This window comes from Pieris brassicae, chromosome 2 (assembly GCF_905147105.1).
Source record: "Pieris brassicae chromosome 2, ilPieBrab1.1, whole genome shotgun sequence".
NCBI lineage: Eukaryota > Metazoa > Arthropoda > Insecta > Lepidoptera > Pieridae > Pieris > Pieris brassicae.
This window is the reverse complement of record NC_059666.1, coordinates 2,890,652-2,917,281: the sequence shown is the minus strand read 5'-3', so window position 1 is coordinate 2,917,281 and position 26,630 is coordinate 2,890,652. Positions and strand designations below refer to the sequence as shown.

The following is a 26,630-nucleotide window of genomic DNA, read 5'->3' as shown; positions in this document are numbered from 1 at the left end:
GGTCTAAGGCAAGTTGGTTTCCTCACGATGTTTTCCTTCACCGTTGGAGCTAATGTTAAATGCGCACATAGAAAGAAAATCCATTGGTGCACAGCCGGGATCGAGCCCACAACCTCAGGGATGAGAGTCGCACGCTGAAGCCACTAGGCCAACACTAGTCCGTCTCATAATAAATATCATACTTTATGACGTAAAGCGGCAATCCTCCTGTAATCAAAACCGCAGCTCATAGTTCCAAATAATGATAAAAGTTGATGACCACTTGCACAAAGGTTACACAGAAATCAACAAATATATATTTTACGACTTGGCAACGACATTAGCCATGGGGAACTTCATGGTCGTTTGCCGGTACCTAGGAAAAAAATCTTCTTGTTTTTATTACCGACCACTTCTTATTGTTTGGCCGCGTACGTCAGTTTTGAAGAATTAATTTTATTTTATTTTATTTATATTATATTATATTCATAATAAATAGTAAAGTAAAACTTCTTTGTAAATTAATTATTACTAAGCCCTAATAGATGATCTTGTACCAATATATGATCACTCCATGTATTTGAATATCTATATTCACACTGTTTACACACTGTATACGAGCATTAGCTCATTAGCTTTATTCATTTATATTATCATTAGATAATATAAATAAATAAAAAATCTACGTTTACTGCACAAGACGTTATGCGACAGAATTGCCATCTAAAGTTCTAATATGTAACTACTAAACGAATACATCAACCAATAGCGTGTATTTTTCTCGATCTCCCTCTCTCACTCTCTCTCAATCGGTTTCAATCGCTCTCCCCCTTTTCTTCTACAAAAACGCCTTATATCTTCGCGACATTTCATCCGTAAAAAATTTACTCTCATGCACCTAAAGAAGTTTCACATCAACAATTTGCAGAATTCACTTAACGCATATTAATTGACACGATTATAAGTATCCAGACTAAGTTAGACAATTAAACTAAAATTGTTTAAAAGAGTTTCTGTAATTATAAAAAATCCTTAATATGCAATCTGTATAGTTAATATAATTAGCTTGAAAAAACCAAGAAGAAGAATGATTACAAATGGGATATAAATATAACAGTTGACGCCACCTACAAAGCCTCCAAGATCATTATTTATAATACTAAAGGGTCCCCATGCCAACATTAGCCTTAGATCATCTATTGTGTACACAGTTGTATACGAGAATTAATGCTAACGGTAAGCCTCTAATTCCTGTATAGTCCTCTTAGGTCATCAACAAGGAGACCATTGTTTCCAACACCGTTACTCCGGTATATATTAACCATATTGCTAAAAGGAATTTTGACTTGGTTTTTCAATTATTTTACCAATTCTTTTTATTTCAGTTTACTTTTATTACAATTTCAATAGGTTTACATATTTTTTACATATGGGGAATATCTATATCTATTTTCTTCTCTTCTTCTGAGCCTTTTTCGCCTACAATTCCGAAAAAAATATTATATTTCCGAAAATTGAAGCAAGACTAGGTGTTAAGCCTTAAACACAAAGCATGAAGACGGTTTTGAGACTTTATACCTAATATTTTATAAATAGTTTTTCAATAAGCCTGACTCTCTGACAGATATCTGAATCCCTGTATCACGAATTTGAAGTTTCTTAATTAAATTAATAGCGCGCACAGGTCACCACGAAGTTTCCATTTAGCTATCATTAAAAGTTTCAAACAAGTTCTCCAACTAGCGTCGTTGAGAAGAAAAAAATGCTTCGATATCTCACTATAAATATGTTAATTAATGAAGTTTATTTTTAAGTTTAGTTTAATATATTATGACAGCGTTAAGCATTTAATAAAACCTAGACCTAAGACCTGTTCTTTAATATCTCACGCCAAGGCTTACTTTAGGTCGCGCTGCACGCCATTGATATAAGTCTCACCCGTTACTTACGTATACAAAATGTAAACATATAAAACCGTACGAATGGTATAACAAAATTAAACAACAATGAATTCCATTAACGGTTACCTGTATTAAAAATATTTTGAACGGGATTTTATTACATATTTATTTTATTAATTACAACCGAAGATAAAAATCTTAAGTGAAAAAGTTACGACCAAAAACTGTTGTAAAAAACAACATATAAACAACGAGAATTTTGTGGTTTTAAAAAACTTTTATGCAACTGGTATTAACGTTGGAGTTTAAACAGGTTTTCCTATAATCGCTTTAACTGCATCAAGATTGCATTTGGATGGCGCAAATCCAGTTTCAAATCTCAAGTGACGTAGGAATTATCGAACGTAGGGTTGCCATTGTGATGCCGAAATAGTTTGATGACACATTTCTGTGCTTTTGATTAACGTTAAGTGATTTCTGATTTCATACGTAAAGTATAATACTTTGGTTTGGCACTGGATACAAAAAAAAAATGTGTGCGTGTACCAGTGTACACACGTAAGAAATTAAACTTCTTTATGAACTTATTTTACGAAAAATGATCTATGTAACTTACAGAAATTGGTTCAATAAAGTTAAATTAGATAAACTTTAACAAAAGGCTTTTATTATCATAGGCATAAAAACAAATAATACAATTATTTAATTTTACCTTATTACTAATAAGATTATTACAGAATTTCATTAATTGTAATAGAATTATTACTATCATTTTTATAGTTATTATATAAAACTCCATTAATTGTAGGGCCGGATGTTGTCAAATAAATACCACAATCACACACAAGTATTAGAAAAAGAGGTATAAATACTTACTTTTTATAGAAACTTACTGGAATTACGATTAAAAAAACCCTTTGATTGTGCTGATCACTTTACTAATATTTATATATATATATATATCATTTATAATGTCACTATAGAGTGTTAGAAATAAATAAGGGTGCAATCAACCGTAGTAGGGACAAGAAAAAGATGGCGCGTAACGGAAAAATATGATGCTAAAAAAATTTCCAACGCCGCTACAGAATTTTCACATCAAAAATTATTTTGTTTAAAATTTTACCCAACCCAAAAACCAAGTAATATTTTCATATGCATTTGTCGCGCTCCTGTCAAGACGGCTGTTACATTACAACGATTTGCAAATTCAATATTTTTCGACTTTTTTATATGTAAACGACTTTTTTATGTGAAATAATAATGTTAAAAAATATTTACCAATAAGTGCCTGTTATCGGCGTTCCAATCTTTATATTCGCTGAGAGGAACCTTCTTTTCATATCAACCGGTAGCAATTATTGAATCACTGGAATTTTAACTTACGCTTAACGACGGTATCTGTGTTAATCACTAAGATACGTAGTACGTATGGAATTAAGTCAAAACAAAATAATTAAAAATGTTAAATATGGGTTTGGATCTCAGATGCCTGTATCTGATTAGTGATCTTTATGTTTAATAGGCAAGGTTCATCATCAGGTTTCAGTGCCTGATACGCCATCCACTGTTTTGGGCATGCCACTTGCCTATCGATATTTTCCTTCACCGTACGAGCGAGTGAAATGCATAGACAAAAACTCACCCTACCTACTTCCGGGATAAGACAACACAGCTCTACATCACATTATATAAATGTTCCAAAACTTTAGTTGTTGCCCAACCCTACTTCAATAGACGCGCGAATGGCTTAAGATAAGGCCAAATAGAAAATGTAACGACGTGCACTTTGTAAGTACAACTAAGCTGGACATTGTGAATAATGCATGCATGCTCAGACAAGGAATAAACTTTGTGTGAAAGATAATACCATTCACTGTCCTTCTAGTTCGATTTATTCCACAGCTCCCTTGTTTAGATTCGTTGTAACGTGAAATCCTTGTGCTACTTTTAACCAAATACAGAACAAATGATAGCAGATTTTTCTTACTTATATAGGTTCGCTGATTGAAATTCTGTAAATTAATCTTTAAATTTTGTAATCAATAACAATATCAACACTTTTCTGATAGTCGAAATAAATACCTAGATGACCCTTGTAGTTGCATTAGTTCTAGAAAGTAATCATTGCACATCATGTAGCTGTTGTTAATACTTAGAAAAACCAATTAACAACAGAATAAATACATTCAGTTAAATGTTCACAGTTTTTCTCAGAAGGTATATTTAATTTACCTGACATTGAGTAAATTTTACAACGATTACCTTTTATTCTCACTATTTATTAAGTATTACTTGGAAACATTTTCAAGAGTGTGATCGTAGTAAAATAATTACATATGTCAAAAGGATTTACATACGATTATGTTTGCAAGTACTAATATTTTACTAACAGCTAAAATTCAAATGCCTTTTTGTCCAAACGCTTAACGTAAACAGTTACATACATACGGTCTATAATAACTCACACAGAAATGCTTAAATATACACACTATGTATATTATTGACAAGTTTTAAAATTATTGAAGTTATGTCTATCCTATTTTACTAATTAATACTCATACTATTATAGAGACATAAAAACCACTAAGCCGATTTTAAATTTGTTTCACCAATCAAAACCTTCATTATCGAGTAACACAAATAACGCTACAATTAAAATGAGCGTGTTTCTCGATAAAAATGTCGCAAAAACGGGAGAAATTGTTTCCTTTAGAGAACTTTGGTCGATCTTCTTTGAGAGGTCGATATCAGGAACTGTCGCTTTTTCTTTTTATGGTGAATAGTAATGCACAATGAAAAAGTGAACACGAATTAAAGTTAATAGAAGATTTCACGTCAATCCAGACGTATATTGTTGCCAAATTCCGAAAAACAACCTTATACCAGCGGATTAACATTGTCAGTTCACATCATAACTTCCTATTCAGATGTTTATGGTTTTATTTTTACACGCCCCTCTTTACGAGCTCGTAAAACGCGAATGAATAAATCAAGCAAATTCTTGCGTTAGCTTATTTGAAGGTGACAGTTCCATTAATATAGCAAAATAAATATACTAGTTGATGTTCGCACGCGTAGAAAATGCTTTAGAATTTTTTAGGAATTAAAGAATAGGAAGCAGGTAGAATAAAACTGCTCGTAGTACCGCCCTTGAGAAAATACTGTACCCATTTAACAAAGACCGGCAACGACTTCCAGCTTTATGAGGATTGAGACTTCGCGCTGAGTCTGCATATTAATTACCCTATGGACAGTAGAAAGATGTAATCTCCTGCCCCTGTTAAAAAAAATAGGTATGTACTAAAAGTAGTCATAATTATTTCTTGCTCCAATGGTCATAATAATTTGTCAAATGTATCATATCAAGACGATTTCTTATTTAAATCGGGTGTGTATAAACTCAGGAAACAGTACAATTTCACCGAGATAAATTCAGTAGTTGTAGTCATAATCCATTTCTGGAGACATGTATAATATAGTTAAATAATGTTGATATGTTCTTTAAATGTGTAAAAGTTATGTTAATAAAAAAACTATACTATATTTTAAAGTAGTTAATCTTTTGTAAGTTACTTTTATGTTTTAATCGCATTAAAATAATGTATAATTTTCATCATATTCATTTGAAACGATAAGTTTATGTAAACGAGACACAAAGCGATAAAAACAGACCCTTTCGTGTCCTAATGCGAGGCCGCAAAATTCCTGTTTATTTGTAGTTTGTCTCAAATCCTCGTGCCGCAATGTTTTCCTACTATTTTGAATACCAACGAATAATTTATTGTTTTTCTGTTTTTGGCTCGGTCCAATGTATTTGAACCACATAATTCTTCGAAGGTGAAAAGTGGTATTTGGGATTTCTCCAAATTCGAAATTCGAAAGAGGAACTGAGTAAAACCAAAGGATAGTCTAAAATATTACACAAATAAGATGATCACATCTTCAGAAATAAGAAAATAAATGTATTATTTCACATTATTTCTTTAAATCGATTCAAGACTTCGCGGTATAATGCGGATCAGGCCACTATTTGATTAGAGTTCAAGCATAGTAAACGAAATTGGATCGGAGCAATCGAACCTTTTTGCGTCTAATTAAATTACATAAATTGGTCTTCGTTTTATTGAAGGAATGTAAATCCTGACAGATCCATTAAATTAATCATTACAGTTGATTGTCAGATTCGGTGTGCGTCAGGAAGGGAGGTATCGTAAAATTCCGACGAAAATTTTATGGGCATCCGTAACAAGATAGTCTGGATTTGCGTCGGATCTCTTTTGTCGGAGACTCTTTACAGCCAGATAAAACGGTTTTGGCCAGCCGGATATAGTTCAAATGACGGCGTTCTGTGGTAGAATGCAATTCTTATTTTAAAATTATTGTAGTTGTGGAACGGAATCCGAGATTTACTACATAGCTAATAATGAAATTAAATAAAACGAAATTACAGAAGCCATTTTGCCCTATATCACAATTTTATTTTTATTTACATTAGGATTTACATAGACGGAAAATGGAACGGTATTAGAAAGATTTTCGCCTAATAAGGCGAATAATATAAGGATTACGTTTACTTTCAATATAATAAATGAAAATAAATCGTACATTTTCAATTGAATATGTAAAACCTTATCGAATTCTTTTTCTACACAAATGTTAAGCCCTACATTAAAAATATTCTTTTTGAAGAAAAAATATACCATTGGAATATTTCAAGCAAAATTGAACGTATCTAAACTGTACCTACATCCTATTATATTGATTCATATGGCAAGCGATTTTTTATAAGGTAAAATAGTATAGTGAAATCGACACATGAGACAATCTTAGGGTAGTTTCAGACAAGCGTGTGTAATATCACAAAAACATTTTTAGAAAATAGGAATATAGACTGGTACCTTGTTTAAATAATTAGATGTTGTGTGGTAAATACTAGTTAATTAAATAGTATTTTACTAACTAATGTATAAATTACGCGTGTAGGCATGTTGATAATATATTGGGTCATTGGTTCAAGAGTAATATAATTCGTATTTTAGATGTGTTTATAAAGGTGACTGGCAATCTACCAAGGCAACATTGCTCCGTTATAAACCGAGTCAGTCACCTTCTTTTAGACACACTAATTAACGGCTTATTACTTCGTCATCTAGGAGAAAGATAAATCTTTTTTTTATCGTTAATTTTACGCACGGTTTTATTTTCCACTGCATTGTATTGCATCAACCTACTCCAGACTCCATATTCTGATAAGTATACCTTTCGTTAACCCGACCGTAGGTGTTTCATACATAGTCGTAAAGGGACCCTTCGGGATCGCTTAGCAATTTATTGCGGTGTTACAGATATCTGTGCCTGCTCTGCATGTTCACTTACGCGAATTCCAATCTGAAACAGCCTTTAAGGAAAGCCGGGTCCTTAGCTGGGTTCGACAGACCATTTGTTTTCATTCGCACGATACTTTCGTGTAAATCGGTCGTCCTCATTCGGAACGTCTTATCTGTTCCGGATATTGTTTTTCTATTTTCAAAAGAGAAATCAATCGTAATTTTCTTTTTTGTACCGATGTTTACACTATAAATATAGATACCAATCGAACCTCGGCCACAAGACTATGAAGTTTTTAAATTTGCAATAAAGAATGTTCCGCGCATAATCAGGTCAAAAAAGTAATTGATAAAGAGTACATGCGTCGTTTTATACTAATTTCTTGCAGAGATTAGTTAAAAATAACGGATCTTTAAGGAATTTAACATAGATTTAAACGTAACTTTACACATATGATCAGTACAACAAATCCGTAGATATTTTAAGTATTCAAATGGAAATATGTGATGCTTTCTTTTTTTTCAGAACAGGGGGCAAACAGGCAGGAGGCTCATCTGATGTTAAGTGATACCGCCGCCCATGGACACTCTCAATGTCAGAGGGCTCGCGAGTGCCTATTGATAATTGGTACGCTCTTTTCTTCTTATTATTTATATTACTATAATATTTTAATTTACTTATTGTTCATGGAAGCCTTTGAAAGCTATTACCACAAATATTAGTTTATATTTATTAAATAACTCTACTGCCGTGTTAAATGAAGATATTTGAATTGCAACTGAAATGCAATTTAAGCAGAAATATGGACAACATTTTAGGAATATTAAGCTTGTGTTAGGTTTATTCTCCGTGCACCAGTATAATGCACCGAACCATTTCGCATTCTCCTGAGAGATGATGCGACTTGTTCAGAACAATACCTTTAGCATATGAACGTTATAGTCGAACACGTACTCGTTGAGATTTAATTTTAAAAAGATAACCTTTATAGCGTATGCGATTATTTGGACCATAGATTTGACAACGATTGTAAATAACTTAACTTTGACATTATTTTATGTTCTTATTATAAGACATTGTAAAAATTGATATGACATTTGCATGCCTATTTATATATTGCTGATTGTGCGGATATTTGTAGTTGATCGATCTAACCACTGTACCACTATCTTGGCTCTATATAAACGATTATTACTATTAAATTATCTACCTGAATTGTTAGCTTGTTAAGTTACGTAAACGTTATGAATATTACGAAAACCAATTTAGGTCTCTTCTACTAAATCAGTGGTATACTTACAACCTATATTGTCAAAGTGAAGTATTTATCTAATCAGAAAGGAAATTGAAACGAGTTTTGATATAAGTAACCTTATTATATTTTTATTACTAAGCTCATTTCAAAAAGGGAACACGATACCATGTATATATGGCAATATCACAGACATCTTTCAGGTTATAAATGGTCAATGTCAATGTGTCAATTGCTCTCTAATCGTAGCCTTTACCGGACGTGTGCAATTATTTCAAAATCAACATGACGAATGATAGTGATAACTACGTAGTTAATAACAACCTCTTACAAACTGCGACATTTAAAAATCAATTTAAAACACGGCAAAGTATGGAATACTAGTGTAAATCATAGACAATAGTGAATGTCAATATTAAATGTAAATTTTTAAAGTTTATAATAATTACAAGCCTGTATTAATTTTCTATAGAGTATAGTATGCACTTTTTATCTCGATTTTTTTAATTTTAGAATAGTTCTGCTTCTTAGTATAATATTTTAATGTAAGTCGACACTACTGTTCATCAATATTTTAATCAATATATGCACCACCGTCGCATGATTTCTTTTATGTTTAATTAATTAATACATACATAACCTTCTATGTAATATGGTTTCCGTTATATCACGTCAGTAATTTACTATTTATATTAAACACCCAGGTGCCATGATATATATATAAAGCTTATGCTGAGCTTTCAAGCTTTAATTTAATTAAGTTCACTCAACCTTTTGTTTTGTATTCATCTGTATGGTGGAAAAATCTTTGCGAAAGTTCTCGAACTTTTTAAATTAATAAAAGTTGAGATCGCTCGACTAAGAACTCGAAGAGTAATATTTACTTAAGTAAAGCTTGGTCAGTTTAAAAACAACTTAATTCGTGGGAATCCTGCTGATCTCTGCGTTGGAACTAGAATAAGAAAAATCAAATTAGGTCACAAATAAAATATATAATTACAAGTAACGCTATAATCATTTAAGATCTGTGCCCCGGATTTCTGTATCTGTTTTATGATAATCTGTTCTAATAAGCAATAAGGCTTAATGTGGTCCTGTAGATTTTCATACGCTGTCAAAGTTGGTAGATACTACAAAGTCAAGAGCCGTTTTGCCTATATTAATGAAATAGGCATAGTCTATACGCCCTATGTTACAAAATTCTACGTATTTGACTGTATACATTTATGTATAAATATTGTTGGAAAGTATAAAACAATTTTGTAGAGTGACAGAACAAATGAATTATGAATGCCATATATTTCAATTGTTTTGTGTCGTTAAGTTAACGCGCAATAAACTTGTTTCAATGTACGTGTGATTAAGTTTTAACTTGACGTTCTTCGCTTTAAAACGCGTGTAAACTTTAACTAATAACTTAGTAAAATTATAGGAAAGAGTTCATTCTAGATATAATGTAGGTTTGATGTTATTGGCAGTATTTAGATAAAATGTAAAACTGAACAATGAGTATAAGGAGAAACCGAGAAACTTTCTTCTCCATATCTACCGCCGTATCCAACAATGTAATCATTGTTGAATATTATAATAGGATCGCATATTTATTTGGAATGTCAACAAAACCTTTCTGCAAAAAAAACAACTAGAATAAATACATATATCATATTTGAATTATAAACCAAAAACAATATAATGTAAGTGCTTTTAAAAAGTCAAATTGCTGATGCTTATCGGACCACTTCCAATTGTTGCTTTTCTCATTGCCACTTATTATATATACCTACCTACTTACACTATATAACAATACTAAAAAACACACCACCTTTGGGCGTTACAACAGCTCTGGGCCTCAGATTTATGTCTCTGTTTCGTGAGTAACAAGTGTAAAAAATCTTGTATTAAATAAAGTCCGCTTACAACCTGCGAATAGTTAACGTAAACTGTGTTTCGTTAACGTCCAACGATGGCGCGGTTCGCTTGATTGTGATTGGCTTAACAGACTGACTTTTTCTTACACCCAATAAATAAAAAAGAAATCACACTTAAATCGGTTTGCTGATCCCGATAACCACCTCCTACAGACTATTCCATTCTGCTTTATATCATCCTCCCATCTCTTGTACTGTCTGGCCTTTTGCCCTTTTCCAGTTATTAGGTACAGTTATTTTTTATTTAACCGTACACATTTAAAAACAGTTTTATGTAATGTAGTTTTTGTTATTGGTATCATAAAGAATATTTGGCAATATAGGAACTCGTATATATCGCAAAGGAAACCTTTGTTTCCAAGCGTTGCATACAAACAAGGAGATATCCCTGAATGTAAAAAATACCTATTTAGCATACGATCCCCGTAGGCGGTATTTCTTAGGTTTCTATAGGGTTGTCAGGTTTCGGTAAAATGACTAGAAATTATATTATAAATTTATTGCCCCCGGGATGTAATACAAAATGTTATGTTTTTTTGTCATGAAACTGGTTTTAAGTTCTTTCCGTGCAAATATTTCAATATTTTCTTTCCATAAAAATATTTCATATTCAAGGAATGTATAAAATTACTCTAAGTGGTCCAGCCGTCTTCAAGATTTGCACTTAGCAACATTTGTTACTATTAATTTTATTTATATAGACAGCCGTACCTACCATGTTTCGTCGGTATGTCACAATTTCGTAATAGTGAGATAGCTATACATATATACATATATATATATATATATAGATACTAGATTGAAGTTAACATTGTAGAATACGGAACGTATTCATAGCAAATAATAACACGTAATTAAGTTTATACAGTCTAGACTAATAGGTCTAGAAAGCCACCGAAATTATGTATTTTTTAAACATCATTAAGTATGTTCAGAGACTCAGAAAATACACTGTGAAGATGTGATATGAATTTATTTATAAATACAAAAAACAACAATTCCATTGTGAATCATTCTGGGCGAGGCAAAACATAAAATTGACATTACCGAATTTCATAAATTTGGATTGTTTCATAATTTTGTTGAGTAAAAACTCATAATTCACACAGAACTTTTAACCTTCCGAACCCAATGTTGGTTGCATTGGGTTCAACGAGCCTTTTCACAGGATGTGTTCTGCTTTGGATTCTGTCAATAACATCGACCCTTTATCGCACTCCTCTACTGCTTTATTTAAAAATAATTTAAAACAACTGTTAATTTCATAATCCTTGTATATTCCTTCTTTATTATAGCTGCAGGTATGTTTATCGTTGTATAGTTTTATAAATTTTGTGCTGTCATGTTTTGTTTTTTTTGCTCTGTATCATATATTTTTATTAGTGAAACTTTTTGTGGATACACCCAATGTGTTTATTTGATGTCTTAACTTTACTTAGTATTGTCTTTTGTTAAAATAGCTTTTACACATTAAGAAAAACACTTTTTGAACGGATTAAAGCTATGTATTAATTTTTTTCACCGTGACCACGCACGCTCAAAAGCACGCGAAACGTCCGGAAAAAATTTAGAATTAGGTAAATAATTATAAGTTTTAATAATAATACATAGATTTAATCCGTTCAAAAAGTGTTTTTCTTAACTTAACTTTTTTTTTATTCTGTAGATGTATTTGTTTTTTTTCCAAATAAATAAAAATCAGCCGAATATTCCAATTTTCAGTTTTTCAACCCTGGTTCAGTTCATTCCGATTCTTTTATTTGTTTACTTGCCCTGAGGTGTTTACGAAACAAAGACGTGATTCCAAAATTTTGTTTCGTTGTATTTGAGTTCAATTTCCTTTGAAATAATACAATCAATATATTTTTACTGTATTTGCTTAATTCGAAAAAGAATTTGTGTATTTATTTCCATTTTAATTCAACATTTGTCGACCTAATTTGAATGAAATTAGAATAATCGTGAGTTAATGTTTCCATCAAGGCCGTAATATTCGAAGAATAAATTGGTGAATAAAAAAGCTTGGGGTAGGCTTATCAATATGTATGAAACTTTCGTGTCACAGAGTTTATAAGAAAACTTCTCCGGTTTGACAAATTTTTTGCATGAGTATTTGTGTATAATAGCTCGTTTATGTACACCTAATTGAATAGGTTATATAATTAATAAATGAAAAAAAAATTTTTTTTATTTTTTCTAATAAATTTTATAATTCGTTATTAAAAAAAGATCAGAAAAGAAGAAAGCCTCTCCTTCTCAAACCAAACCCATTTATGATAGTTTCATTACTATATCAAAATGGCGAAACAGTGATGGACGGTCTCGGTCTCTCTAATTTACTCCGTCAGCAAAGAAACATCATCTCATCTCTCTGTTAAGTCGGCAGCTCTTGTCTGAGCGTCGTGGTCAGCCAGAAAGCGTGGGGAGTTTGTTTCCACCGGTTTTGTTCCAGCGCGTCTCATATGACAGCGTACAGTTGTGATGACGATGAGTCTTTCACTTGATCGGTCCATCTCGTTGGTCACCGGCCACGTCATCTTTTGCCTTCTGTGTTAACAACACGATCAGTGTCTCCAAGTTCTCATCGCCTCTGCGTATTGTTTGGCCGACATAGGAAACAATTAGCTGTAGGCATATGGTAGACAGGCGAGTCCTTATACGTAGTTGGGTCATGATCGAAGTGTTGGTGCGCTTTGCAGTCCACAGTATTCTGATCATAGATTATGTTATTTTATAAACAAACAAATAACACCACAAAAACTAAAACAGTAAGTTAAAGGAAAATCGATATCGGAACTGATAATGTGTATAGAGTTCCGAATAAGACCATATTACTAATAAATATAATAATGAAAGAAACGAGGCCTAAGACTACGTTAATTGGAATGTCTCACTGACAAGATCCTTATATAAAGCTAAGCTAATTACAACTATATTGTTATAGAAAGGACTAGTTATTTAGACTTAATTAAGCAGAAAAGATATCGGTATTCTGCGAGTTTCAGAGAGGCTACAATGAATTAAAAAAATAAGAATCTTCATGTAATTTATAAAATAAACAATATCTATTCCTCCTTTGTTTTAAAATTAATTATCCCACGCACGTTTTTACAAGTGAAAATGTCTATTTCTCCATATAAAAGTATCTCGTATTTCACTTCGAAAGTATTGTGATTTACCAAATTTAAAAATTCGCAAAAGCAGTGCAAGAAGGTTCGAGAGAGAGAGTTGTACATGTAGATAATCGACTTTTCGACAAATTTAACGGCAATACTCCTATAGGAGACTGTCGATTCAAGAACGGGTCGCAGCGTCAGCATAATCAATGATTGATTACGTTGCTCACATCACGAATCAATATGAGAGATTAATTACAGCCATAACCTATAATTAAAACGCATTATTGGCCTTTAGTACGAGTGGAATTGTGATAATCAGCCAATTTGCATACAAAACTGGTATCCACCATGCTGTAATTGAGCAATTAGATTTAACTAACGATTCATTATTGCAGGTATAATAGAAAATAAACAATCATTATTGCTTGTTTTGAAATAAGGTTCAAAATAAGGTTATTCGCCTACGGCATTCAAGTAGAAACATATTAACGGATTACAAATGCGATATATGTTTTTCACGTTGCGCTATGAAATACTGGGTATTTTATATTCTATGAATCGCTTAATGTTGTCAAAGACGGCTGGACAAATTAAAGTAATTTTCTATTTTATTTATGCCTTTAAATCTGAGGAAGGTTTTTATGAAGAAAAAATTTAGTTTTGTTTAGCACTGAGGTGTTTGGTCCCGAAAAGCAAACAGTGTCTATGGAATGGCATAGCAAAATCTTTCATATACGTTGCTACTGAAAAAGGTAGGCTAAGTAAAAAATCATATTGAAGCGAAACGAAGTTCGCGGGCGCAGCTAGTGTACAACAAACAATGGCATTTTAAAATTCGAATTGCATAGGTCACTGATTCACCTTAATCTCGATCTTTTGTTTGGGTATTTTTGTAATAAAAAAATAAATCAGTGGCCCTAAAACCTCTTTAGGGTTAACCCTCAGATTTCTATACCTGTTTTTTTTAAATCGAATAGGCTAGTAGGTGATCAGCCTCCAGTGCCTGACGTACGCCGTCGACTTTTTGGGTCTAAGACATGTCAGTTTCCTTACGATGTTTTCGTTCAGCGTTGGAGCGAATGTTAAATGCGTACAAAGAAAGAAAATCTATTCGAATCTGGTCGAAAGTCGAACTTACACCCTCAATGATTAGAGTCGCACTCTGAAGCCTAGGCCAACACTGCTCCAAACACTTTCATGATATATAATTTAATTAGTATAATTGGTAAACATGGGACAGTTATATGTTCACATTTAAAACAAACTGGCCTAAAAAGGATATCAATATTCAGTCAGTATAAAATATAGGGAACTAATAACATATTATCATTCATTTTTGAGACTTGTAATATCTGAGTTATCTTTACTTTTTTGTCTCTAGCTTTAGAATAAATAATTTAGGCTTTACCTATTCACATTTTATTAGTTGTCGTTGTGAGATTGTATTAAAATTACGACGGGAACTTTATGCGCTTACAAATTGTCAATTCTGGCTTGAAACTTTACGAGTGTAATGGCACTTTTGAAAACGTAGATGGATTTATAGCCCTAGGCGAAAGGTATTTAGTGCTTCTGTGACGCAGTTTATTGTTTTTGTAACCTTTAAATACAGAAGCGAAACATTTTCAACTTTTTCTGAGTAAAATTATTACTGACACATGGCGAGCGAATTTTCTTAATACATAATGTTCTTGATTTGTTTTTATGTCACCATGGCTAACGCGAAATTATTATTCATAACTAAATTTCGTCAAAACGGATTGTGTACTATTGCTGCAGAGTATGATATATTACCAGCTATAGTAATTATATTTTGGAGTCATTTCTAAAATTTCTCCTATATGTGTGTTTTTTTAACACATATGAACTTATATCAATAAACAGTAAAGTCTATAGGGAAGGGGCGGCCTGTATGAGTTTTCTTTATATATTCAAGTGTTTCCCGGTGACAGAATACCATATATATATATATATATATATATATATATATATATATATATATATATATATATATATATACTTAGTAAAATCAGTATAGCGTTTTCCGATTTTTTTATATCTCTTGAGTTTCATTTTACTTTTATCTTACATCCGACCCGTCGTATAAATTTTAATTTTGTTCCGGTAACGAAATATTCTCGTCCCAAGGGGGTTGTGATTGAAAATGTTTTACTAAATTGAATAATGGCAGTTTTATTCTATAACATTATTTATTTTATCAAGGGATATTAGATAATGTATCTGAAAAGACAAATTTGATGTACACTTATGAACGTCAATAAAAAATACATAATAAATAATTCTAATGCCAGTTCTCAAATCACTTTTTAGTAGGCAGAACCACACCTTATTATGGTGAAATATTCCGTAGAAAAAAATATTCTATGTTATCAAAATTACTCTGATTTTGTTTGAAATATTAATTATTAGTTTAAATTTTTTTAAATATATTTTGTCTATAAATGTACTTGTTTTCTGTTACATATATATATTGTTAATCTATGTAATCTGTTTTGGCTTTCCAGATTGACTATGTTTACTTTTATAATGTGTACGTTAGCTGTAAGATTACTAGTAATTAAATAAATAAGTAAAAGTTTATCATATTTATTTATATACACATATATATATTTTGTATATAATACAATATATATTGAATTATATACAAAAAAACAGGTTACAAAAGTAATTAGGCAACGGGCCGCCTTATCTCTAACAAGCGATTTCTTCCAGGTAAACCTTAACAGAACAATAAAAAAAAATCATTGCAAATTATCACATGCTATAATATGAATAGAGATTTACAAGAGAGATGTCAAGCGAGCTATATAGATAAATTACCTGTAAATATTTAATCCTAGTTATGTTCTCTTCGGTGACGGTGAGGGCCCGCCTCTCCCCCAACTTGTACGTGTCGTCATAGTACATATACTCCGTAAACGTCAACCCACTAGTGATGTACTGCTGCGTGAAGTATATCGATATAGTGCCGTTCACTATGTCGTGCTCGATAATCCATTTGCACTTGATGGGGACGGGGAACGGGTTGGGAAAGTTTGGGGTATGAATTGTTCCCACGGGGCCCTTGAGCCGGCCTCCACAGCTCTGATTTTCCCGGTGAGGCTCACCATTCACGGATTTCAGTAGTATTACGATGATCGTTATGCTTAAGCGGGATGCTGTAAGCCTGAAAAACAAATACATTTTAGTACACATGTGTTATGTATTTTATCTCAATTTACTTAATTTTTAAATTATTGGGGTTACGAAATTCGAGTTACCGTTTTAATATAACATACTTATAATTACATATAATAATAATTAGAAAATAGCCTTTTTATTCTGTAACTCTGTGATCTGTGCTTTTTACTGTATTTTCACTTCAGTATATCTCGGAGTTCAGTGTGCCTCTTCTAATCCTTTCCACTGCTCTTGCGACTCTTGTCCCATTGTAGCCTAGATGATTCAGGAGTATTGAGCGATGCTAGGCGATACTATGTTTTTTTGTTTGAGGGCGGTGGTTTGAACTTTCCACGTCGACCAACCGTGGTAGGAAGGCTTCTTCATAAGGTTGTTTTAGAATGTGTTTTTTTCCGTATTTGTCTTGTTTTTCCGGTTTTAGCTGTTGTTGTTGTTGTTTTGACGAGTTTCTCGCGTGTGTTTGTTAGTTTCTTGTAGTATCGGAAGTCGAAAAGAATCTATCTGTTCCTGTATATTGTAGTATGCTTGTTTTCAATATTTATTTTTTTACCGCATTGTTTATTTTAGTCGATATGTTTCCAAAATTTTTAGATTGTTCTTATTTTCTGTATAGAGAGAGACGTTGGGAGATACAATTTTTATTCTCTTTCTTTTTGGAGTTTACTCCATAAGAAACGATTTGAGTTATAAGGCCCGGTACGGAAATTTTATGAGGAGTAAAATCAAGTGTAACACGAAAAGTTGAGGCGTTACGTAGAAAGAGACAAACATATATATCTGTAGGATTGAACTCATTCTCTCTCTAAAATTGGATTTGTATAAATTGAACACAATTATTATTGTTATTATTATTATTTATATTGTTTTGTAACATACTTTATGTAATATGCTTTATTGAAGTAATATAAATAATCCCAATAATTACAGATATATGTTTGTTTCTCTTATCATTTTAGCAGATGCGTTCATTTACCCTTTTTTCTATTCGATATATATCATAATTATCGTTCGTAAGGAGTAAACTCCAATCGTGCGTCGTAGCTGACACACACACACATTTTTTTCGTGCTGGTTATCCTTTTAATTACAATTAAAAGTCGAAGAAGAAGAGATCCCCTCTCAAAAAAGCTTTTTTTCCTTATTCCATTCTTCTTCTATTTTCAGCTGTAGTTGTTTTGTTCGTCTGGTACCGCCTTGGTGGAGGCCTCTTTTACAGATATAGCTTTCAATACTTTAAGTTTGTCGTACCTTATAAAAACAGTATAGCCTGCATCCTTTTCTTTCTGTAACTGGCCTTGGAGTTCCTTCCAGGCGGACTTCAATCGGATACTGTTTTTCATGTATTATTGAGTCTTTTCTCGACATGACTTGTTTTTCTGAATGTGTAACTTGTAGTTCATGATATTAAATATTATAACAACCGGTCTTATGTTTTCGTTTCGTATTGTTCGTTTTTCATTTCAAGATTCGCAAATTTCTCGTGAATGTTGTTGCTTGTGTGTTTTAAATCCTCTTTCAGGTCTAACATTTCTTGTTTCTGTTGTTTAATGTCTAGCTGTAAATTCAGTAACATTTGATGAATTCTTCCATAGTGTAAGATCAGTGCCCTCTATCCGAAGAAATATTAATTTTTCAATGAAACTAGGAAAATAGTAAATACATTTATATTTTTCTTATTCTAGAAATTTAACTTGTTTTGTAGGAGCAAATAAAATCCATAAATAATACAAGTCAGTTTATTCGAACTTGGTTCGAAGGTAATACATATTATTATATATATATTTAATTAAAATTAAAAATTACACTGAAGTCTAATAATATCTAAGCCCAAGTTAGAAATCTAACTTCATGTCCACGGTAAGATCTCCTAAGAAATAAGTATTATATCTGCGTTTGGCTTAAAAATAACAGATTGCGTCCTTTTGTTTCTAGACAAAAAAAAAGTGTAACACATACTAGCATTTTCGTTCCTTATCTCTGACACAGCAGGGCTATTTTCAATTTAAGTAATCAACAGAGATTTTTGTGTACTAACATTAAATGTCAACAAGAAGGGAGAGATTTGGTGATTGACTGTTACGGTGTCAATCAATTATACCGTCGTGTTAACGTTTAATTTAAGCGTCAAAAGCGAGATTACGTTAAGTTACGATTCACTAGTCATACAAACTTTATTTTTTTATCTTTAGATATAAATATTTTCTGTGCGTGTAATTAAACTCTAGATGTGATTCTAGAAAGGTTTAAATTTACAAATAGTTTTTTGTATTTACGTGTGTCGGTTCCGCTAGTAATCACATATCAAAATCCGGTACTACGAAATTTATTCGGTACTTATGCCGAGTTATTTTTGAGTAGATAATATATTATCTAACTACTCTATAGAGTAGTTAGATACAATGGCAATTTCATAACAATAAATTAACGAAATTTCACGTCAAATAGGCAGACGCACATAATTAGTACATTACTCTCGTGAATTACCGTGATTAGCAATGTAAGTACTACAATTAGTACTAGGCTCGACCCATTTACAACTATCTTGAATCGTCTTCAGGTTTAATCATGGACTGTAATCACCGCCCACAGAGTAAGTCACAAGTTTGTGGTCAATACCTGAATACACCGGGAAAGACAATTTACCTCTACATTCTCTATTATCTATGTGTCTGAATTGCTTATGTAAGATATTGTCTATACCTTAAAGCTTTTAATACAGAAACTGTAAATATCCACTGATTGATCTTATCAATTGAAATTTTGTGTTAAACATACCAGACCCTGCAAAGGAGGAACATGACCCCAAGCTTTGTCTAGATTAAAAGTAAACTAAGTCTAACTAGTATTGTCTTTTGTTAAAATAGCTTTTACACATTAAGAAAAACACTTTTTGAACGGATTAAAGCTATGTATTATTATTAAAAACCAACTTCGGGGCAATAAATACAGATAAAACAACTTTCTCTGCAGCTGTGATACTTTTGACATTTAACACCTTTTGTCTTCAGTCACCGTTGTTACCACGCACGCTGAAAAGCACGCGAAACGTCGGAAAAAAATTAAAATTTAGAATTATGTAAATAATTATAAGTTTTTAATAATAATACATAGCTTTAATCCGTTCAAAAAGTATTTTTATTCAGTCTAACTATGGTAAAATCTATTTAAATTGTTTCGCATTAGGCTTAAATTATTCTAACAGTTACGTTATACAACGGTATTAAAAAAAACCCTGTGGTGCTACAACCTGTTTAGGTCTGGGCGTCAGATATCTGTAACTGTTTTGTGGTCGTTAGCTTTTTTTCTAATAGGCAAGTATGTGATGAGCCCACTATGCTCGACAAACGCCGTCGAATTTTGAGTCTAAGACAGGCCGGTTACCTCACGACGTTTTCCTTCGCCATGCAAGGGTCAAATGCGCACATAGACTGAACGTCCATTGATGCACAGCCGGTGATCTAACTCACGACTTCAGAGATGGGAGCACGCTGATCTCACTAGGCCAACACTTTTTTAAATAGGTGCAAATTATAATACTGTAATACTGAACAACGTCTCAATGAATATTAACGGTTCTAAAGTGTTATTAAAGTGAGTACAAGAACTAATTGCGGACGATGGCATGACGTCACATCCTATCCGCAAATTGTCTCAACCGATCGCTTGAAGGAAATTGCATTATAATGCATTAAACTTGCACACTGTATGTTCATGCATATTTAAAGTTATTCATATTGAATCAAATATATCGCTCAATAAAATCATACGTTGTTTAATGTACTGAGAAAATAGTCAAAAAAATTTAACATAAATATGCACCCGACGATCGTGCTCAAGTAATGTTTCAAATCGAAAATTGTGACATGAGAGTGACAAAATAATATTAATATTTGGGACTTATGTACTATAAGAACAATCTACCTTTTTTTAGGTCATGTAAGACCTATCCTCTAGGGTTATGGGTTATCTAGGATTATTAATTAGAATCATGATTGATCACAGAATCATCAATTCCTCCGCACAAAATATGTCAATGCATCAATCCGATACATTTCATGAATTATGTGAGTCACTGTGTCAAATTGTGGGTCACTAATGTGGAAGAATGTTCCTTTCCTTCGATCTAAAGGAAAGATCCTAGACTAGCCTTACCTCTGACTGGCCCCCGTGGCTAAGGTCCAAGTATTGTAATTTGTATATATCCTTAATAACTTTGTTAGTCCGTTTCAGGGTATAACGTCACCACATTTATTGTAGCCTCAGATTGCAGATTTAATCTACAGTATTCAATATTAAAATTTAACTGTAACACTATATAAACTACTTAAACAATACAACATACAAGTTAAATCTCCAAGACAAATATATACCTCAAACTTTTGATGTAATATTTGTAAATTGAACGGTGCTAATTATGTTACAAGGAAATAGAAATTAACAAATTCGTATACTTGGCAGTGTTATGCGGAAACGCGCCATGTGTCAAAAGCGGCTGTGCGAAAGTCAACATGACATCTGACATTTAGTCAAATTGAAAATAACGATAGTAAGCGTTGAAAAATAAGTAACGACTAACGACTAAACCAAATGTTTACTCCAAACTATAATATATAACACAAATATTCCATCAAGCTATATCGATTATAGCAAACATGTAAATAAATTACATGTTTAAATATTAAAACAAACAAGAATATTTTATTGAGACAAGTTAACTAAAAAAAATATGAACAATATATATAAAACGCTTTTTTAAAACATTATACATTCATATTCAATCTCTATTTTATTTTTACATTTAATCATCTATATTTTGTCTATATATTTTAAGAATCTGTCCGAAAATTATGATTCGAAATTCAAAAAAGCATTTTATTCACTGTGTCCATTTCTATTAATTTACGTCAATATAGGTGGTTTCCAATATTCAACGAATGCTTTTAATATTGGAGGGCACTCTAGTCCCGAGGCTTCATCAATGGAGCTTTTGCACCAACTTTTTCGTTTACTTCCTTTTATCGTCCATTTTATAGGTAACATGTTATCAATTTCAGTTTTCATGAAGCGATATTGCGATATTAGAGGGCTGTTTACTTTTATCGTATACAATAAAACCCTTAATAGCTTATCAATTCGCAACCAAGTTAAGCTCAAGAAGCTTTTTTGTTTCTTTTTTTTAAACGGGTACGTTAATATCTTGTAATGTGAATTAATAAAAGAACAATATAAACCTCAGATCTAAGATATGAAATAAATATTTTATTATTAAACATACTAATTTGACAAAATGGCTAATAACACTATTGTGTACTATGTTATCAATTGAAACGTGATTCAGTATTCCTGGTTTATTGAAAGAATCATAAAAAGTAGGTTATCGATAGGGGGCGTATTGCCAGAAGCGGTCAAGTATTAAATGGTATTATTTTACATAAATAAATCACCCGTGAATTAATACGAAGAATTATAAATTTATTTCCGTTGAATCGTTTTGAAGGATTGATTTAAAAAAGGCTTTTTGACAAATTGGCACTTTTTTAGAATATTTTGTTTTTTAGAGTTATTAAGAATTTTTTGTACGGTTTTTACATAACCATACAGTATACACATAGGCTAGTCCTAAAAACAATAGTTAGGTTGGATTTTGTTGAAAGTGTATTGGGAAAATATCCGTTTATTTCACTATGAGATTGATGGATAAAAAAAATCTGTTCGAACGCAAAAAGAACAAGGTCATACTTACTCCTGTCACATAATAAATGTGCTCCAAATTTAAAATCTGTTTTATTTTTAATGACGTTTTATGATACAACTTGTACTTTTTTTATAGAACAGGGGGCAAACGGGCAGGAGGCTAACCAGGAGGGGCAATACATATCGTATTTATCCTAACCATTGTCAGAGACTTTGGCTTAATCCTTCATTCGGACCAGAAGCTCTATTAAGGACAGTTTCGATTTCTGAATCAATTAAATTCGCATTCTAGAACAGCGCTCAATCAAGCGTGGTTCGAAATTCCACGAATGTCTATTGAATTTATTAACGTAATCGTAAATCGTATAATCTTTAAACAATCATAAATCAACAACTATAGACTTATAAACATAGATCTAAAAAGAGGAAAATGATAAAATTACACCACAGAGTTTTTAATTATTTTTCGATTGAGCGAAAACCAATACAAAAAAAGTTGAGTGAGACTCCACTGGTCGTATTTGAATTGTAACGGGAACAAGCATCTAAATTCAAAAAAGTAATAAACTTGTCTTTCGGTCAGTGTATTTTCTAAACAAAGCTGACCAACATCGTTAATCAAGAGCTGAGAGGACGCTCTAAAAACAAGCTTTTCATTAATCAAGTCAAAACACACTATGTCGTCAAGTGCCCACATACATTGTTAACTGGTTGGATACATTGTTTCCGTAGAAGTTTTTACGTCGTTGTAGGGTGTAGTAGAGATCCCTTTTTATGAAACTAGAAGCCTATACTTAAATTATTTTTGAGACTGAAGTTATTGGTTGAACGTGGTACTAGGAACTGAAAATGTACATGCTGTTTCGAATTGAAAATTATTTTAATGTAACATTTAATAGATACGACGTATATAAATACTTCGAAGTTTAAAATGTACCGAACAAAAACAGCAGAATTTAAAGAGTTAGAACACATAGCCAATGGCTGGCTAAATATTGAGTCACGGCTCAAATTCACGGGACCGTGATGCGCGTTCAGGGTATTCGACCGTGCGAACTAAACGTCATGCTGATACGTCAAAATTCGAGTTCGATATTTGAAAGTTTAGACACAGATCGAATCTACAGCTCTAATAGTTTAACGAATATAACTCTAAACAGAGTACTTTAATTTTCTAAGATTTGAATATAATTTAACACATATGACGAAGAAAAGTTATGAAAAACATTCATTTACTATGAAATTAAATCACCACGAAAATAACAGTTCCGTAACTTTAACTCATTTACATTTTCCAAACGCTTTTAAAATAAAGTTATGTTAAAAATACCAAGTTAAAGTGCTCGCGGCTCTGGGGAACGTAATCTCGAGCCTTCGGGACACATCTGTACTTCAAGAGATATTTTTCATCATTATAGCAAGTATCGTACGCGGCTCGTATGCTCGGTGAGAATAAATTTCATAAAATTTATATTGCGTCATTCGAACTTGGAACTTTTTCCAGCAAGCTTTCGTGCGTATTATTTACATTAGGTATTTACGCAATAATCTTTTCTTTCTTTCTTTTCGACTAAGGAAGTTTGAAAGTATTCGAAATGTAAATCGGGGTTCATTAACCCTTAGAGAAAGATGTCTTTAAAAAGTATGAATACTTAAAATAACCAATATCTACCTTATCTATCGTTGGTGTTGTATTGTTGATATACATTAATTTCAATTGCCGAAAAGACATATTATACATGGACAAGCTGTTTTCTTCACATACAAATCTCTTAATCCATTAAATTCATAGACAAATTTATTTTATAGCAAAAATACAGATTGAATAGAAAGCTGTTTTTATTTAGGGTTAACATCAAAAGCGCTTTAATATTGTCAAAAGCTTGGTCCTAAAAGCCTTCCTGACGAATAAATTGACTCAGGTCTTTGACAATTCTATATTGAAAAAAGAAATCACGTTGAATACATGTCATTCACAAGAGCTATGCGAATATCATTAGAATAGATTTTCTTTACGTGGGAGACATTTGTGTGAAATGTAAATCAAAGAATTTCGAATTTTGTTGACGCCATGAGGCCATACCGTTGAACAAGGTATAGAAATTTATAAAGTAATCGGCGGCGGCTTTAAACTGTGTGAATTTCCTTTCCCTTAATGTAAAAGAGTTTGTTGTAATAGTATTTTCAATGGAAATATAAATTTCTATTAAAAAATACGGACATGGGCTAATAGTCATGGGTTCCAAGACGCAGCTGATCTTAACATTTGACACCTCATCTAAAATCGGTCCACGTATTGAGAAGCTATTTTTAGACACACAAAAACAGGCGTGTGTCCCTACAAATTGGCACGAGATTTAATATCTTTCGATGGCATGTCATTGAGACTATTCACTCACAAGACATAATTCGCCTTGGTCAAGTCGGTCTAGGGAGAACTTTTTGATTTTATAAATTATTCGTGTTTTATGCCGTAAATCTTACATACAGTTACTTGTACAAGGTTTCTTAAGAATCAAATCGAATGATACTGCAACTTTAAAGCAATTAACAATCATCTCTTGGTATTAATGACTATTTCATTATCATGATTTACTTACAAAGCTCTTAAAATGCACACTCATAATATATATATATACATTTGTATAAATATGTATTCTTTGTGCGTAGTACATATAAATTCCAAATTCAAATAAATTAAACATTTACGTAGGCGCTTCTATGTCTCTTAAACATGTACCTTCAAAACCTGTAATTTTTATTAGAATTTTGCGAGTAAAGCAAACTCATTCTGTTAATTGCACCGAGCTAATGAGTGGCGAGGCCTCGTAAATATCCGACCAGCATTTAGAGCGCATTCAAAGCATTGAAATGGCCCATCCCAGCGTTTTACATCAAACTGAAAGTGTATGAAAGCGGCTGTTTAGTAAACATTTAAACGAAAATTTGAATAGAAAAAATGCGGTACTAATAGATAATGATCGTAAATTTTGTAATACTTCGAGTATGGTTGCTTACAATTATTGTATGTTTGTTGTATGTTGTAGTCTACTTATAATTTAGATAACCAGAACAAAAAACATTAAACATGGACAAATATTCAATAGTGTTATAATTATTGAACCATTAGAAAAAGTTTACACGCAAAATGCAAAGCTTATTTAAAGGAATACTTAATTTTGACATCAAGGATATTATATTATATTATGACTAAGGTAATAAGTAGAATTAAATAGGTATAGTTTACGTTAAGTTAAAAGTGTATACAGGGAAGTAAAGTTTTTTTACTTATTTGGTATAAGGTATAAAACACCAATTGTAAGTACAAAAGTAAGTTTTTATAGTGTTATAGATCAGTCATCTGATGTGCAAAAAAGCTTGAATATTGATACTATATAAATCTTTTTTTTTTTTACTTAATTGTATTATGTTCAATACAGCTTAAATAATAATAAAAAATGTTTCAAGCAAGGAGTTTGAGTTTGTGTCACAGAGCTGCCAAGTTGTTAAAGTATCTATTGGGTAGCGAATCCTAGTGGTCAATATTTTATAACGGTTATTTGTGAAACATACATTTCATCAAGATAGCATTCTGTTTTATAGGTTGAATTAAACAAATCTTGCGTTTTATATTACTTGTTGACCTGCCACTTCATTTCACATCTGTAGCATTTTTACCATCCAAATAATTAAAAAAACTGTGTTTTATTCATTTAGAATTTATTTATTTTAGAGAAAGAGTAATTATTTATTGATTGCCAACAATATCTTTTGTGTAAATTCGTTTTAGTAGATACAAAATATTGTACTAATACTTCACCCCCATTCGTGATATTTACGTATACGTGTGTAACACTGAAAATGTTTAGAACGGGCCAGTTGTTAGAAACAGTGTTAATGAAAACTTTTTTAAATTTCAATTTTAGAACTCTTTGATAACCTAATGTAGTATATTGCCTTCATTTGTTTTTGTGAATTGGCGGCAACTCTAAAACTCTTGTTGCACGTGAAAATGAACCTAACGCGAGAAAATGATTTCGATTCGGTCAATGATTTATTATCACTTTCGGGTTGGGTTTACTCAACAACGAAGCTATGACAGGCTGCGATTAGCATTTCTTAATGAAGCCCCATCGTGTGCCACTATTTACAAATAGTTTAACGAGTTTAAGCGAAGGACGTCCTTTAACAGCGACAACTGAAGATAACATCTGTGCTGTGTTAC

The 26,630-nt window shown here is 32.0% G+C and overlaps 1 protein-coding gene across 2 annotated transcripts in view; it reads right to left on the bottom strand.

Annotated features, from left to right (window-relative positions):
* LOC123718599 overlaps nt 1-26,630 on the bottom strand; it is a 69,783-nt gene that overhangs the window by 21,267 nt on the left and 21,886 nt on the right. For both annotated transcript variants that reach the window (XM_045675252.1, XM_045675259.1), the window contains exon 2: nt 16,352-16,697. In XM_045675252.1, coding sequence (XP_045531208.1) covers nt 16,352-16,697 — 346 coding nt within the window. The remainder of the gene's footprint in view (nt 1-16,351; nt 16,698-26,630) is intronic.